Raw genomic sequence first — 16,211 nt, 5'->3', positions numbered from 1 at the left:
CCAATGCAAATTAGCTGCCTGAGTTGCAAATTTAGAGGAAAGAAATGCTTCCTGCTCTAACGTCCTGTATTCAGGGACAGACAAAGGTTATGAGAAGGAACAGTACAAAGTTCTGAAGTAAATAATTTAGGAGTATACAGGATGGTGTGTGATGGAAATATTAAAGCAAAACAAAACAAAACTGAAACTCAGAATTACCTATTTTATAAGGATTTATTATGAAAGTTTCTCTTTAAAAAAATATCACTGAACTGAATTCACTTTCTTAAAATTTACCACTATTTTCAAATCCAGGAAAAAATTATATATACCTATACGAGGTAAAAATATACATGTTAAAATGCAAGGGAATGATAAACACAAAATTTAAGATACTGGTTATCTCTGGCAAGGGACAGGGCCATAGGACTGGGAAACTTCAAAGGTTTAGGAAATACTCTAGTCCCTCAATTACTGGTGGATTCATGGAAATCTTTTATTTTTAGGCTTTTAAATTCACAAATAAAGGTATACATTCTTTTGTCTGTATCAATAATTCTAAAAATTTTAAAACTAAAGCCACTGATGCTCAGAGAAGACATGTGGCTCATTCAAAGATGCCCAACAAAAATGACCAGAGTGGAATTCAGGTGCCTGAACTCTCCCAAAACACATGCAGCAATGCATGGATGGTCTATTAAATGAAAATCTTACCATTATAAAACCCTAACTGTTATATCTAGCTGTTTACAGTGCCTGGTTGTTGCTATTGCTGTTTTAAATCAAACAATCTTTCCCTGGCTCCTATATGCCAATCACTGTGACAAAGACTGAATAGTTGGCATTGAAAAATTCTCAGACAACTGGAAGAGACCAGACAGATAATGTGGCATGCTCCCATACAGAAGCATGCCAACACCTCTATGAACATACAGAAAAAGGAACACCTAACCAAAGGCTTCCCAGAGGAGCTGATTCTGAATTTTCTTATTTTCTATCTCTTTAAATTAGTAAATAATTCAAACATTAAAAATACCATATTCACATACTCTACCACCCAGCAATAACTTTGTGCCATAGTTGCTTCAGACTCTGGCCTACTTTTTTTGTGTAGTTAATCTCCCAACCTCTCCCAACCAACTTTCTTTCCTCTCTTCCCCTCTCACATCTCCTAAGGTAATCAGCGTCTTCAAAATATGCTTCCTTGCCAAACATATTTTAAAAATTTTACTGCGAAGGTACGTATTCATAAACAACATAGTATTGTTCTGCTTTTCAATCTGCATACATGATACACTGTCCATATTCCTTTAAAACTCACTTTTTCCACTCAATGGTGTTTTGAGAATTATCCACGTTCAGTCATTTTAGATGTTACATACTATGCCACTGTTCAAAGAAACCAGTTTGTTTATTCATTCCCCTACTGAGGGACAATGGATGTTCAATTTCTCTCTATTAACGAGTTCTACTTTACACACGGTACCCATACTTTGTGCCCATGTAGAAGAGTTTCCACAGAACAGCTATTTAGAAATCAAAAGGCAGCTTTAACTTTACTAAACTGTACCAAATTGCTCTCCAAAGTACTTCGATCAATGCACTGTTCCACTAGCAAAAGACTTTCTCTCTCTTAGCCTCCAAAACCTCAAGCTTTAATTTTTAGATTGTGAAATATCTGTTTTAATTTGCATTTTCTTGATTACCAGTAATAAATGTGTATTTCTTTGTATGTTTATAGGCCATTTGTAAAATGTATGTTCATATCCTTTGCCACCTGTGCCATTTATTTTTTCCACTGTCTCTCAGCCCCACACCTACCTTTGCATACACTACGCTACTCCATACTGCTGGGGCTTCGGATCTGTAAACGACATCCCCTAGACATCCTGCCCTGCCAGCTGGGTTCCTCTTAGGTTATTTCAATAAGCGGCACTAGAGGGCGAGGAGAAGGCTGAAGAAAGAGAGAAGCTTCCTGTTTCTAGCCAAGACAGACTAGCAGTTGCTGTAGAAGTTTGGTTGGGGTGATTCCAGTATCCAATGCCCCAGTTAGAGACAGAAGTCTAGCAGAGGTAGCAGCTTATCTCTGGTGGCAGCAGGCAACACCCCACCTTTTTTGTCACTCTATTCCTCTCCTTCTCCCTTTTGCTCTTCCAGTCTTTCTAATACCTTTAATAACCAATCCTCTATGTTACATTCCCTCTATTTGAAATACTGAGTAGTATGTTTTCCTAACTTGACTCCAACTGATACACCACCCATTTTTTTCCCCCAACTGGGCTTTAGGAATTCTAAATACTAATCTTTTGATGCTTATATACATGGCAAATACTTTCTCCTAGTCCGTAATATGTCTTAACTTTGTTTATGGTGCCCTTTGTTCCATGCAATCCAATTGTTCATCATTTTTTTGTGGTCTGTGCTTATTGTTTAAGTAATGCTTCATCCTCAAAACTACCTTAGCAATTCTTGGCCTTTTATTCACTCATGTGATTGTCAGGTTCTACAAAAAAAAATCTCGATGGGACTTTGATTTGATTTTCCATTAAATATACATATATATATATATTATTCTGAGGCAAAATTGCCATTTTTTATAAAATATCAACAATTTTTTCATTTAATCTATGAATGTGGTAGATTACATGAATATATTTTCTACTTCTAAACCATCCATGCATTCCTGGGATCAACTCTATTTGGTCAGTTAAAGAAATACATATTCCTAGATTTGATTTACTAATATTTTACGTTGGATTATCATGTAAGACCAACCAGTAATTTTTCTCTCTGTTCTTATCTGGTTTTGATATTTTATATATTGGCTCTTTCTTTTCTATAGAACAGGTTACAGAAGATAGAGCACATCAGTTCATTGATGAGTTTTATGGGAAAGTTCTTCCAAACATCTTTTTCATCTTTGAACCTCTAGCCTCTGGCAGACATTCTATTATACAGTCACTACTCAATAAACATTAGTTGAATTAATGAATGAATTAAAATTCAAGTAAAAAAAGCTTGTTCATCAAAGAAGAGCATATCTAAACGAAGGGCATCCTGTAAAAGGTGTAGCTTTAGGTCAAATGAAACAAACTGCAACTTTACAAAGTAGGGAGTGGGACTTCCCTGAGGTTCTAGTGGTTAAGACTCTGCGCTTCTACTGCAGGGGGCGCGGGTTCGATCCCTGGTGGAGGAGCCAAGATTCCCACATGCCGTGTGGTGCGGCCAAAACACAAAAACAAACAAACAAAAAACACACAAAGTAGGGAGTAAGTTTATGGAATGTGTTGCCTACAAAGGAGTAATGCAAATATAAGCTCCACAAAGTTGAGAAACCCAATCAAGGGCAAGGTTAGCAGGCAAAGGTTTACTGCTAACACATCAAAGCTGGTCTAGACAGCACTGATACCTTCCCACAACACCCTTTATCACCACTGAACTAATCGTCATCGGTATTTCTCGTGTTCCTATGCATTACAGCAACGAGAGCCCAAATTCTTAAAATCTCGATCCTACAACACAACAGTCATCCTCAGAAAAATCGCTTTTTAATATATTTTGGCACGGAGGTTAAGGGCTACAGAGGTTCTCATCCACTACATATAAACATTCCGCCTCACCCTCCAGGAATCAGAGTGCCTCTGATTCCTCTCCCAGCCACCAAACTGCAGCAAAAACAGCAAGGAACTTGGGCCTCAATGCCAGGTTAGGAGGTCTCAAGGTAGTGAAAGGATAAAATACGAAGCTGTCATCATTCTTTTCCCCTCAGAGATTTCAGAGGAGGAGAAAGAGGGGGGAAAGCAGGAGACCTCCAATCTCAAGGAAATCTTCAAGGATTTGATATATAGGAATAAGCATTTCGTTATCTTTTTATGATTGAAATGGTCAAGAGGCTCTTAAAAATTGACCTTCTGGGACTTTCCTGGCAGTCCAGTGGTTAAGACTCTGGGCTTCAGGCTTCCCTGGTGGCGCAGTGGTTAAGAATCCGCCTGCCAATGCAGGGAACACGGGTTAGAGCCCTGGTCCAGGAAGATCCCACATGCCAAGGAGCAAATAAGCCCACGAGCCACAACTACTGAGCCCGTGTACCACAACTACTGAAGCCCACGTGCCTAGAGCCCATGCTCTGCAACAAGAGAAGCCACTGTAATGGGAAGTTCACGTACCACAACAAAGAGTAGCCCCACTCGCCTCAACTAGAGAAAGCCCACACGCAGCAACAAAGACCCCACGCAGCCAAACAAACAAAAAAAAAGACTCTGTGCTTCCACTGCAGGGGGCATGGGTTCGATCCCCGGTTGGGGAGCTAAGATCCCACATGCCGCACAGCACGGACAAAAAAATGAAAAAAAAAAAAAAAACTGTCCTTCTACTTTCCCTCATAATTTGAACTAAAAAGATAAAGTATTCTCTCAAGTGAGAAATCCTTTTTTTTTTTTTTTTTTTTTTTTGGTGGACTGAGGTTTCTTCTTAACATTAATAGTCGCCATGAGGAGTGGAAAGCTATCAGGCAGGATGGCTTAATATCCAATCATCAATGAGTAAGAGAATCTTAGACCAGGAAGGGACCATCTACGCTGGCCTTGGACTTTGAGCTTCCAGAACAGTGAGAAATAAACTTCTGTTGTTTATAAGCCACCTAGTTTATGACACTTTGTTAAAGAAGCCCAAACTAAGACATGCACGAAAATGGAAGACTCAAGCTTGACCATCTAACCTTAGTAAGAACTTATTCTACAACATCGATCTATGCCAAGTAGTCATTTAGCCTCTACTTAAATACTTTACTCCGCAAGACTACATCCAAAGAGTAAGTCATTCTGTTTTCAAATGACAAATTTTTAGACTCAAGTCAATTTTTAAAAACTTTTTAAGAAACTTCAGCCAATAATCAAATGATACACACTTAATCTGACATGAATTCAACCCTCAAGAATCACACAAAACTTGTATTAAGCTGAAACTCACCCACTTGTTAATTTCTCCTCATTGGTCCCAGTTTCCACTGGCCTCTTGGAACCAAACTAACCAAACAATCCCTGTGTTGCTTGACAACTCATCAAACATTTGAAGTAGCTTAAAATATATTAAACTGAGGTAAAAGAAAGTTATGCATCAGACTATATACACACACACACACGCTCACGTATGCAAAAAATTACAAGATAATCTCCTGTCTCGTAATGATGAGGATTTAGCTTCTGAAAGAACTTTATTTAGGAAATTAAGGACCTTCTTAAACATTACAGACTGAAGGAACTAAGGGCAATAGAATTCATTTTTCCCTGAGCAACTATAACCTAACTTTTATATCCAAAGCACCTTGCAGAGGTGCTAATTGAAAGTAATTACTAAATGAAAAGTAAAAGTCAATGAATGAGATCTTACTGTGTATCACATAATATGCTAAAGTATTACAGATACAGTATTATCTCATAAAATCCTCAACTATTTTATGTGGTTAGTTAGCACCATAATCCTTATTTTACCTCTGAGCAACCTGAGGTCAGAAAGATTAAGTAACTTGCTCAAGGTCAACAATTAGTAAACAATGAAGGTGGAATTCTCACTGAGGAAATTTGGCTCCCAACATTTCTCTTAACCATATGGCCATACTGCTTCTTGGTCATAAATAAAAGTACACATAATTTATCCGAAAGGAGTTAAGAAATTTTTCAATTATTCCTGAAAGAAATTAATTCAGTACCAGCATTAAAATTTCTAAATTAGGAATAAAACTCTCACAGAAAAAAAATTTCAAGAAAAAAAAATACGATGACTAGAAAAAGACAACAGATGCTAACTAAGAAATGTCCTTAAATATTTCTCTACCTTGTCAGATTGTTCTGTTTGAGCCTGGCACACTAAAGGAATTTAAAAGGAATTAGGGACTTCCCTGGTGGCGCAGAGGTTAAGGGTCCGCCTGCCAATGCAGGGGACACGGATTCAAGCCCTGGTCCAGGAGGATCTCACATGCCACAGAGCAACTAAGCCCATGGGCCACAACTACTGAGCCTGCGCTCTAGAGCCCGCGAGCCACAACTACTGAAGCCCGCGCACCTGGAGCCCGTGCTCCACAACAAAAGAAGCCACTGCAGTGAGATGCCTGCACACCGCGACGAAGAGTAGCCCCCGCTCGCTGCAACTAAAGAAAGCCCACGTGCAGCAACGAAGACCCAACGCAACCAAAAATAAATAAATTTATAAAAAAATTAAAAATAAAAGGAATTTAAACGTTTTCCTTGTTCTTGAACTTAAATTAAAATCTCTTACACATAACTTCTCCAGGCTCATCATAATCAAACAGAATACAAAAACAAAATATAAATTTTCTCTTCTTTGTAATCATATAAGTTTTAAGATACATACTTCAATACTTTTTCTACATTTTGTACATCTTTAAATCAGTATCTTAAAAGATAATATCTCTCTTAAGAGATAATGCTAAAAAGACTCCAACAGGGGTCATTCATTACACTTTGATCTTTCAGAGGAGGTGGTAATTAAAACCACTTATATATGCTTTATTTGTATCATTTTTAAAAATAGTACTTTACTTCAGTTAGAGAGTAGACAGATTCCCTCAGTAAATTTAACAAGCATACTCTATAATTATTTTCAAATACCATGGTCTGATATCTTTCACCAAATAATGTTATAAAAGCTGATTTACCCAAAAACAAACAAAAAAAACCCGATTTACAAAAAACTGGAGGTAATCTACTGTTTCTCAGTATAGTGGAGCATATTACTTTTAAATGAATTTTTGAAGCCATTAAGTAAGACCAAAATGCAGTATGTGTATATCATATAAACTTTTTTGAATTAAGTATGCTACCCAATAATTATAGCTTTTAAAGTTTCACATAGCATATACAAGGACAACACTTATATAAATCCAAGGTCAAATCACTTAACTACTTTGAATATTTTTACCATATGTCTAAAGTTGCTGGGAGGGAGAAAGGAGAAGAGAAAGGAAGGAAATGAAGGGAATGACAAGGGATAGAAAATCTGAGGCCAGAATATAAGGTTCATGAAATGACTTGAAATCATGTAGCTCAATTCTCTAAATTCATAAAAGAAGGGAACTGAGGACTAGAGAAACTTGGTGACTTGGGCAAAAGCAGCAAATTAGTTTTTTAAAAGTGGGGCTTATTCCAATGACGCTGACAGTGCAGCTTTTAAGAACATCTTTAGAATATGGCATCAGAGTCAGATCACACTGATAGAAAGAATCAAGGACCACGACCAAAAAAAGGAAAAAAACCAAAACAAAACCAAAAAACCCAAACAAACACCACGAAAGTCAGACACCCCTTCCATGTCCTCTTCAAAACAAATATTAGGGCTATTTTTGTCGTCAACCAAACTTCAATACACCTGCCATTCCCTTTATTAGTAGTCAGCTACAAGGTCCTGGACATTCAAATTTAGTGACACCATTCCAGGCTCTTCCTGGCTTAGGCTGGCATGTTCTCATGTATAGTTCATACTCCTGAAGTAAATGGAAGACACTTGGTGACTTCTTACAAGTCTTGACCTTTTTCTGTGCTTCCATAACACAAGCATCAGAGCACTTACTATTTGCATCCTTCCTATGACAATTATGACATTTCTCTTGTTAAACTTTTAGCATCTCAAACTGATATGTTACTTTCTACATGTTTATTTCATGTTCCCTGAACAAGAATGTGAGGTCTTTGAAGGCAAGCACTCTCCAGGGCTTCACACTTATCTTCTGTTCCCTTTTCTACAGAATATGCTGTTGTTTCTCTGATTATTGATCAGCAAACAGAAGTTTCTTCAAAGCTATTTCGGTTAGAATATCTCTTAAGGAATGGATGTATAACTCTACTTCTTTAAGATGAGTTATACAGAACATAAAAAACTACACTTACTCAAATATGATGGAGAAAGAAAGGTCTAGCTGACTTTTCACTAATAGGAGTTCTTAATCTGAGGTTCAGAGAGAGAATTCAGTGATCTGCTGAATCTGGATGGGAAACTTCTTACTAACCTCTACGTGAGATTTAGCAATTCCTTCAATTAAGATTATAGGTAACAAACCACAGTAGGAAATATCTATGAATTTGTCATTAATAAACATCACAGGTATTTTCACATTACATTACAATTACTGCAAACTCATCATTATTCAAAATTGCAGTACTTAGCAGAATTGTCACTAAAGCTTATTCTCTAATGTGAGAAGCATATATAATACTCTAACAAAAATTTGCATTTTTAATATTTGTTAACTACATTTCAATACTAACTGGTTTCCTTTTTAAATCTATGCATTTTACTTCATAAAATCATGGATTATTATTAGAATTCATGGAACAAAAAAATGGTTGAGAACTCCTGCACTGTAGCACAGAGAGTAGCTGAGATGATTACAATTCCAAAGGACTACTATGATAACTGTCGTTATCAGTTCTAATAAAATGACAGGCAAGTTTTGAAATATAAATATCTGTTTATAATTAGAAAGAACACAGAGACTTTAAGCTGATCATTTTCACTTGAAGAACACAAAGTATGTCTATAGAAAAATTACATTTTCAAATACCTATTAACTTGTTATAATTAAAACAATTACAGGATTATAAATGGTTAGGTACTCAGGACCCTTTAACGGTAATTATTTTTTTGTTGTGGTTGTGTTCTTTACTTTCAAGACTTTATAAAAGGACCAAAAGCCATTATAGGTAGAAGTGTCTTTCCTTCTAGCTAGCTTTCAAATATATATATACATTTTATTTTTAACTACTACAATTATGGCTTAGACATTTTTTGATCAATTATACTGGTGACAGCTAAAATGACTTAAAAAGGAATTCAAAGAAAAACACATACCTCTCCTATTGAAAGGAAGCTGCAAAAAAAACTTCTAATTAATCTATATTACTTCCCATTCTAAGCCAGAAACTAAACAATATAGGGTATTTCCTACAGACATTTTTAGCAGTTCAGTATTATATACAGAACATGTTCCTTAAATTATATTTAGTCAATATAGTTTTTTATTTAAATCATAACTTTTCATTTGTATTTGGATAATCATTTCCCCGAAAGACATATTTACCTTCAGCCAGTGCTGGTGATTCTGTTCTTGTCCCTCTATCTGTTTAAAGAAAGAAAAAAGGAAGAAAGTCTAAAACATTATTATAATTTAAAACAAGTTTTAATTTTATGAAAACTAACTTTAACAACAAAGTTCATCAATGCTATCACATACCACATGCATGAGCCATATATTTCTCCCCTTGGATTAACTCAACAACTATTTATGGAGGACTTACTAAGAGTGAGGCATTATCTTAAGCCCTGAGAAATACCAATAGGTGATAACACCCTAGTTGTCACCCTCAAGATATTAAGACAAGCAGGTGTACCAAGAAAAGTACACAGTTCTCATCATAGCTTATGAAGCAAGAGATAACAAAAGAAAAAAAATGAGTAATTCTTCTTTATTCACATACCAAGAGAAAAAATTAGTAATTCCTCTTTATTCTTGTAAAATTATCAAAAGAGGCATATTTCTATATTCTTATCACAGTTTAAGTTGTTTCAATGTATTAAAAAATCAGTTTTATTACAGGCACTAAGATCCTTATATTCCATGACAATAACCTATTATAAGCCAGAGGCACATTGGCAAAACTCACCGAACCACAAAGTCCTCTCTAGGACTGGTTTTACTTTTTCAAAGCCTTATTAAACAATTTTAGGTGAAATGAAATTTTCAGAATGAGTTTACTCTAACTTTGCAACTAAGAACAAAGCCAGATAACAAACTAGCTTAATTCACAGAGTGAGGAGATACATTTGACTAATGTAACTAATCACCTTTATGTGAAATTTTCTTCCCCTAATTATTTATCTTATATAACCCAAGAGTCCTGGATTAACAAATATAACAAAAATTTCTATGTATAAAAGATTGGTAACATCTTGAGGGAACTGGGCACTGTCATCCAAGCAGGTAAGTGATCTGACACAGTCTTCCCAAGGCCAAAATGTGGCACTGTGTCTCTGACAGATTAAAAAAAAAAACAAAACAAGAGTCCAGGAACCAAAAGATGAAAAGTAGACTGGCAACCTTAGGCTCCACTGGGTTAAAAATTCTGATTCTGCAGGAGAAGGGGAGGCGCTTCAGTCAGGAGCTACAGGAAGAATTCCAAAGCAATAATCAAATGGGAGAGGAATGAGGGGACGTGGCAGCGCGGGGCGGCGGGGGGGGGGTCCTGTAGACTGACCCTAACAACCACGAGGACTTATGGCTGCTGCTACACAACAGGCACAGGAGAGAGGGTATCGCGAACCTAGGGGATTCGACTGAGGCTGCCATGCCCAGGGATAACTGGAAATGGGCAGCTACAGCAACTATGGCCCGACAAGGATAAAGTCACTACAGGCACTGATCCCTTGGGGAAGAAAATCTGGGTCACTCTACCAGCAGAATGGATCAGCCTGTTGAACTGCTGGCTGAAGGTGAGGAAAATCTAGAATAAGCAGTGGACTGAAATAATGAACGTTATTCCACTAACCCTCCTGCTATAAGTCTGATGTAGAGACTGTGGCCAGCCACCACCTTGAAAGCTTCGCAGTAAAGGGCAAGCATTCAATGGAGGGTACAAGAGGGTGGGCTGTATGGGACACCTCTCACGCTCTGCCTCACATCTGCACTCCAGCTGAGGCACCTCCCCTTAGCTGCTTGCTGCACTGGTAGGGCTCACTTCCCGCTCAAAGGCTTTGCAATAAGAGATACCTAATGGAACTCTTCGGCCATCCTGAGTCATAATGAACCTGGAAGCATGAAGGTGTTAATACCAACACGCTGGGCAACCCCTAACCGATGGGGGGATGAGGTCTGGTAGATAAATACCTTCTTCTTCCCACCAAAAGGCATATTCTTCATGTCTTCTGAGGGCTTCCTAAGGATCAAGCCCCAGCTGCTCACAGAAGTGACCAGGTCAATAATACACCCTTAGATTGACTTTACTTCTCTGTATCACGTGCCCTAGTTCTCCAACTTCTGTTTCTTGTTAATATTTCCCCAAATAAATCACCTGCCTAAAAAGTCCCTGTCTCAGGCTCTGCTTTGGGGGTGAAGCCAGGTCTAGACACTGGTCCTTCAGGATACCACACCTCCTTCCTTTCTGTCCCACCTCACTGGATGCTCCTTCATCTCCTTTGCTGAACTCTTCTCTAAAATCCCTGAATGCTGACATGTCCCAGGGCTCAGTCCCAGGTTCTCCACTCTCTTTGTGACCTCATCCCACCTCAGACTTTCTGGATCATCTATATAGCTCAAATTTATTTATCCAATCCAGACATTTCTCTCCACCTCCGCACTCTCATAGCACTGCCTACTCAATATTTCCACTAGGATGTTTTAACAGAGACCTCAAACTTAACATGTTCAAAACTGAACTCCATCTCACTCCCCAAACGTGACCTACCTGCAGTCTCCCTCATCTCAGTTGATGGCACTTCTGTCCGTACAACTGCTCAGGTAAAAACCTTGGATTCCTCTGCAGCTACTCTTTCTCATACATCCCATATTCAACTCAAACTCTCACTACCTAAAATCTTCATGGCTACTATTCTATCTCCTGTTTACTCAATGTTGAAGGTTCAGCGGCATTAGCAGTATTAGATCTACTATTACTTCTGTATTCAAGTGCCTCTAGAACAGGCGTTGCAAAGTTAGATGCTGAGACCATGTTAGAAACGCTAAGTGGGGCTTAATATCTACAGAGTGCCACAGCTATTAACATGCCAGATTGAAAATACAGGTGATCGATCCAATGCAAAGTACTCATATAAAACAATTTTTAGATGTCATAAAGTAATTAAATAAGTTTTGGAAACACTCAGTAGGCAAAAGAAACAGTCTGAGGGCTATATTTGGTTGATGAACCATCAGTTTACAACTTCTGCTCTAGAACTCTGTATTGTCTATAATTGATATAGTATTAATCCTTAATCTTTTACTTTCCTCCATCAGTTAGGAGATGAATGGGAGTTATTTATATTCAAAGCCTAACCGCTCTGGTTTTCCTCAAAAGCTCCTCTTGGATCAATGCTACTACAAATGGAATGAATAAACACATTTTTGCTTTTTCTGCCAAAGGAAAACTTCCTTCCCTAAGACCCAATGCAGCCACCCAGAAATAAAACAAGTGGCTTGGCTGGCCACTTGCATAAACCACAGGAGAAAAACCAGTGCCACTTACATAAAACCATGGGGAAAAAGTTCCATTGATTCTAATTTTTAATAAATCAAGAAATAATAGAACACTTGTAACTGTTTTCACCCTTAGAAATCAAATGTCAGGTCCTAAGTAATGAATATTAGATAATATGTAAATTAGATAATCCAAGCATCTAAAATCTTTAAACCTAGAGGTTCCTCAAGTGTTAAAATTTCTCTGCCTCCAGCAAAACATAAGAGTTATGACTTCAGAGCACTGTCAGCCACATTTACAGCTTTCCAATATTTTGAATGATGGTAAATAAATCTAACTGCATTAAATAAATGGTGTTGAAATAATCCCATGAAAAAATGAGATACAACCTTCTCAAACTAGATTGCATTCCTCCTTCACTTGGGTACATGATAAAATCTAATTGAATTCAATTTGTTTAAGCTCCCCTTAACATACACAAAGCAATTTAAAAAGCCATCTTAGAAACAGAAAAGAGCACTTGAAATAAAGGGCCTATTGACCATGTTTGCAGATCAGACAATACTACAAAAGTGCATTATTACATAATTCCAACAAATATCTGATTAAGTTTTAAATTTGAGAACTTGAAAAGGTTATTCTATATCTATTTGAGAAAAAAGAAACATGCAAATCTACAAAAATTTTTTTGAAAGACAGAAGAACAGGTGAGATGGACTCATCCTACTCATTAATAATTAAAACATTGTGGAACTGGTATAGATATATAGTGAGGGGAAGAGAACAGACATCAGAATAGGCCCAACTGTATATAAATGTAAAACAAAAAAACACCACCAAATATTTATCAGAAAGTCTATTTATGTATACAGCACCAAAATAGATACCCTACGAGATACTATGATGAAAAAGACAGTGCTCTCTAAAAATGTCTAGTCTTACTATAGCAATTTAAATGTTCAAGGTAAAAATGAGTAGCATGAGTAACAGCTACATACAGTGCCGTGGCAATTACAAAATTCCAGCTAGGAAATCAGGTATTAGAAAAGATTTTATGAAGCTATGGAGCTCTGGTAGCTAAAGTAGATTCTGAAGAATGAATAGCATCTGGACAAGAAGGTAAAAAGTACAAAGAGAACATTCCATGTGAGGAATGTATAAAGTAGTCATCACAGGGCAATGAAGAAAGAAAACTTTATTTAATAAGCTGTGCTGAAATAATTCCATGAAAAACTAAGATACAACCTTCTCAGCCTACATATTCTAGATAGAGAAGAGTTTAATTTCTTAAAGCTAACTCTCAAAAAATAGAAAATAATACCTTACTTATCTTTAGACGAATAACTTGAAGCACTATAAGAAATTTAAAATGGAGAGAATCAATCATATAAAAATTTAACATAAAGGAAATCTAAAATGTTTTAATAGTTCATGTAAATATACACAAAATCACATCAAGAGAGGAAAAGATTATCATGGTAATTTGTATGAGAAAGCAAAACAGTAAACACATATATGAAAAAATGTATATTCCCTAATAATAAAAAGGAAATATAAGCAAAGTGGTTTATAACACTGATTCTGGAATGAGACAAACCTGGGCTGAGTTTCCACTTATTTAAATTATTAGGTTATCTGTAAAATGTTATCTGAGCATCAGTTTCATTTATCTGTAAAATAGCAAAAATAATCTTAAAGATTGTGTGAAGATTAATGGAAATGACAGTTTTGTTGAACATAATCACTATTTTTCTCATTTAATATTAAAACTACAACAATATACACATATCTATTTTGATATTCTATCTCGAGTACACTATACTTAAAAGTATCCATGTCTAAGACACAGCAGAAAAATACATGAATACAAATCTCAGGCTTCTATGTCATCCTACACCATAATTACTACCACAAAGCTGGTTTCATTAGAAGAAAGTGTGAAGGTTACATTAAGGGCCCCACTCCGTGCTATACCAAGAACTACATTTTCTATATTGATAAATTATCAAGGTATATATAATATATATGATCAACCTTGATATTATGTAATAATTAATACCTTATTTAACTATATAATTCTTTGATACTACATAACTTAAATACATCTTAAATTGGCACTATCAGTAAATTCGTAAACTCTACTGTAAACTCATGCTCCCAAAGGTATAAATTATAGACATTTCTCATGAGTCTAAAGAAGTTGTATTATCTCCAGGAAGAAGTAAATTTACAAGTAACAGTTGAATAGACAGCTGCAGGTCTTCAGAACATGACTTTATTTTTGTAGGTTCTAAAAATTTCTTATAATTTTCATTTTCCCTTTTACTATAAGAGCAACACATGCTCACTAAACAAAATACAGAGGGAAAATAGAAAGAAAAAATATCACTACCTGTAATCCCACAACCAAAGCTAACTACTTGTAACAATTTATTTCATTCCCTTCTAATGCTTCTTCTATGCATATCTGTACACAATTGAACACCATTTTCTTTGTATGTGTCCTGTTTTTTATCATTCATATCATAAGCACCGTTTTCACATCATTAAAAATTCTTCCCAAATCATTACATCCCATCCTATCATATGGGTATATCACATTTTTTTGAAACACTTTCGTACTACTGTACATGCTATATCCAGGGCCTCCAAAAGCACATAAAGACTTTGTGCAGATTAGCAAAAGTTATCCCATTCTCAAATTATGAACTGGTATTTTATCGTACAACTTGAACAACTACACAAGGTAGCTGTGCCAGGGTTGGGGTTCAAGAACCCCAGCAAGCAACAGATCTGGCTGTGCATACATGTATCCCTGCCCATGAGTCATGCTCTTGCGTACTCACAAAAATAACCCCTGGACATCAAGGCACAAATATGCCTAAGCCAGTGCCAGACACGCCTGCCCCAAATTTCTCAGAAGAGACTACGACATTAGTTCCTGTCAGAGGGGGTGGTAGGGGTAGGGAGGTGGGAGTTTGAGAATCATCCCCTAAAAGGGCAGGTAAGTGAAAAAATAATCTCAGGGGATGCCTGGAACTGAATCCAGACAAGACACTGTTGTACACACCAGTGTGGCCATGAGTATGAGCACTCCTGAGTCCAGACACGCCACAGGTGCTGCTGTGCATCTACATACCAGGCAACCGCTGCTCCAAAGTGTGGCCAGAAGGCCTTGATCCCTAAACCCACCCATGACCTCAGAAGTGACATTTCTGTGTTGTGCCTGATATACAGATGTGGCCCCTTTGTGCAGAGAACAATGTGAATAATTATCCTGGCTATGACCAACACAAATCTTTGTTGAAATAAGTTTAAATTAAGATACGTAGAGGTCTTGATACCTAATGCCAAATTGCTTTACAAAGGTGTGTTCCAATCTATACTGTCATCAGAACCATGCATCCTGGACAGGAGCTTCATTGTTTAAAAAGTGTGCCTGTGGGGCTTCCCTGGTGGCGCAGTGGTTGAGAGTACGCCTGCTGATGCAGGGGACACGGGTTCGTGCCCCGGTCTGGGAAGATCCCACATGCCGCAGAGCGGCTGGGCCCGTGAGCCATGGCCGCTGAGCCTGCGCATCCAGAGCCTGTGCTCCGCAATGGGAGAGGCCGCAACAGTGAGAGGCCCGCGTACCGCAAAAAAAAAAAGTGTGCCTGTATGTGTGCTTGTACACATACACATACAATATGGTGCCTTCTTCCACACTGCTTTTATTGAACTACTAATATAGTAGTTTTTCCTCCGCATTTGTAAAACTAACCCTTTCTCATTTTTCTATCAAGGCCTTACTTATTTTTAAGAGGATCACTGTCAAGTTTGAACTTCCTAGATCAGACACTCAATATAAATGTATATGATAAAGTTAGATATGGTCTTTAAATATTATCTTTCTGTCTACTAGGCTGCCATTTCATACGTACTTACGGTGTTTGAGTCACTATGCTAAGCACTTGGCATGATTTATTTCATTGAAGGCTAACAATCTAATGAGATTAAAATTATTACCCTCTTTTCCTTGATGAGGCTTTAAAG

The 16,211-nt window shown here is 37.1% G+C and overlaps 1 protein-coding gene across 4 annotated transcripts in view; it reads right to left on the bottom strand.

The window, feature by feature from the left end:
• CYRIB (CYFIP related Rac1 interactor B) overlaps positions 1-16,211 on the bottom strand; it is a 154,122-nt gene that overhangs the window by 44,192 nt on the left and 93,719 nt on the right. For all 4 annotated transcript variants that reach the window (XM_089898520.1, XM_022554091.2, XM_089898521.1 and 1 more), the window contains one exon: positions 9,071-9,109. In XM_089898520.1, the coding sequence (XP_089754646.1) occupies positions 9,071-9,109 (39 nt within the window). The remainder of the gene's footprint in view (positions 1-9,070; positions 9,110-16,211) is intronic.

This window comes from Delphinapterus leucas, chromosome 17, assembly GCF_059928025.1.
Source record: "Delphinapterus leucas isolate spDelLeu-1000000601 "Yukka" chromosome 17, BTC_Dleu_Yukka2, whole genome shotgun sequence".
Classification (NCBI taxonomy): domain Eukaryota; kingdom Metazoa; phylum Chordata; class Mammalia; order Artiodactyla; family Monodontidae; genus Delphinapterus; species Delphinapterus leucas.
This window is presented reverse-complemented; position numbering and strand designations above follow the sequence as displayed.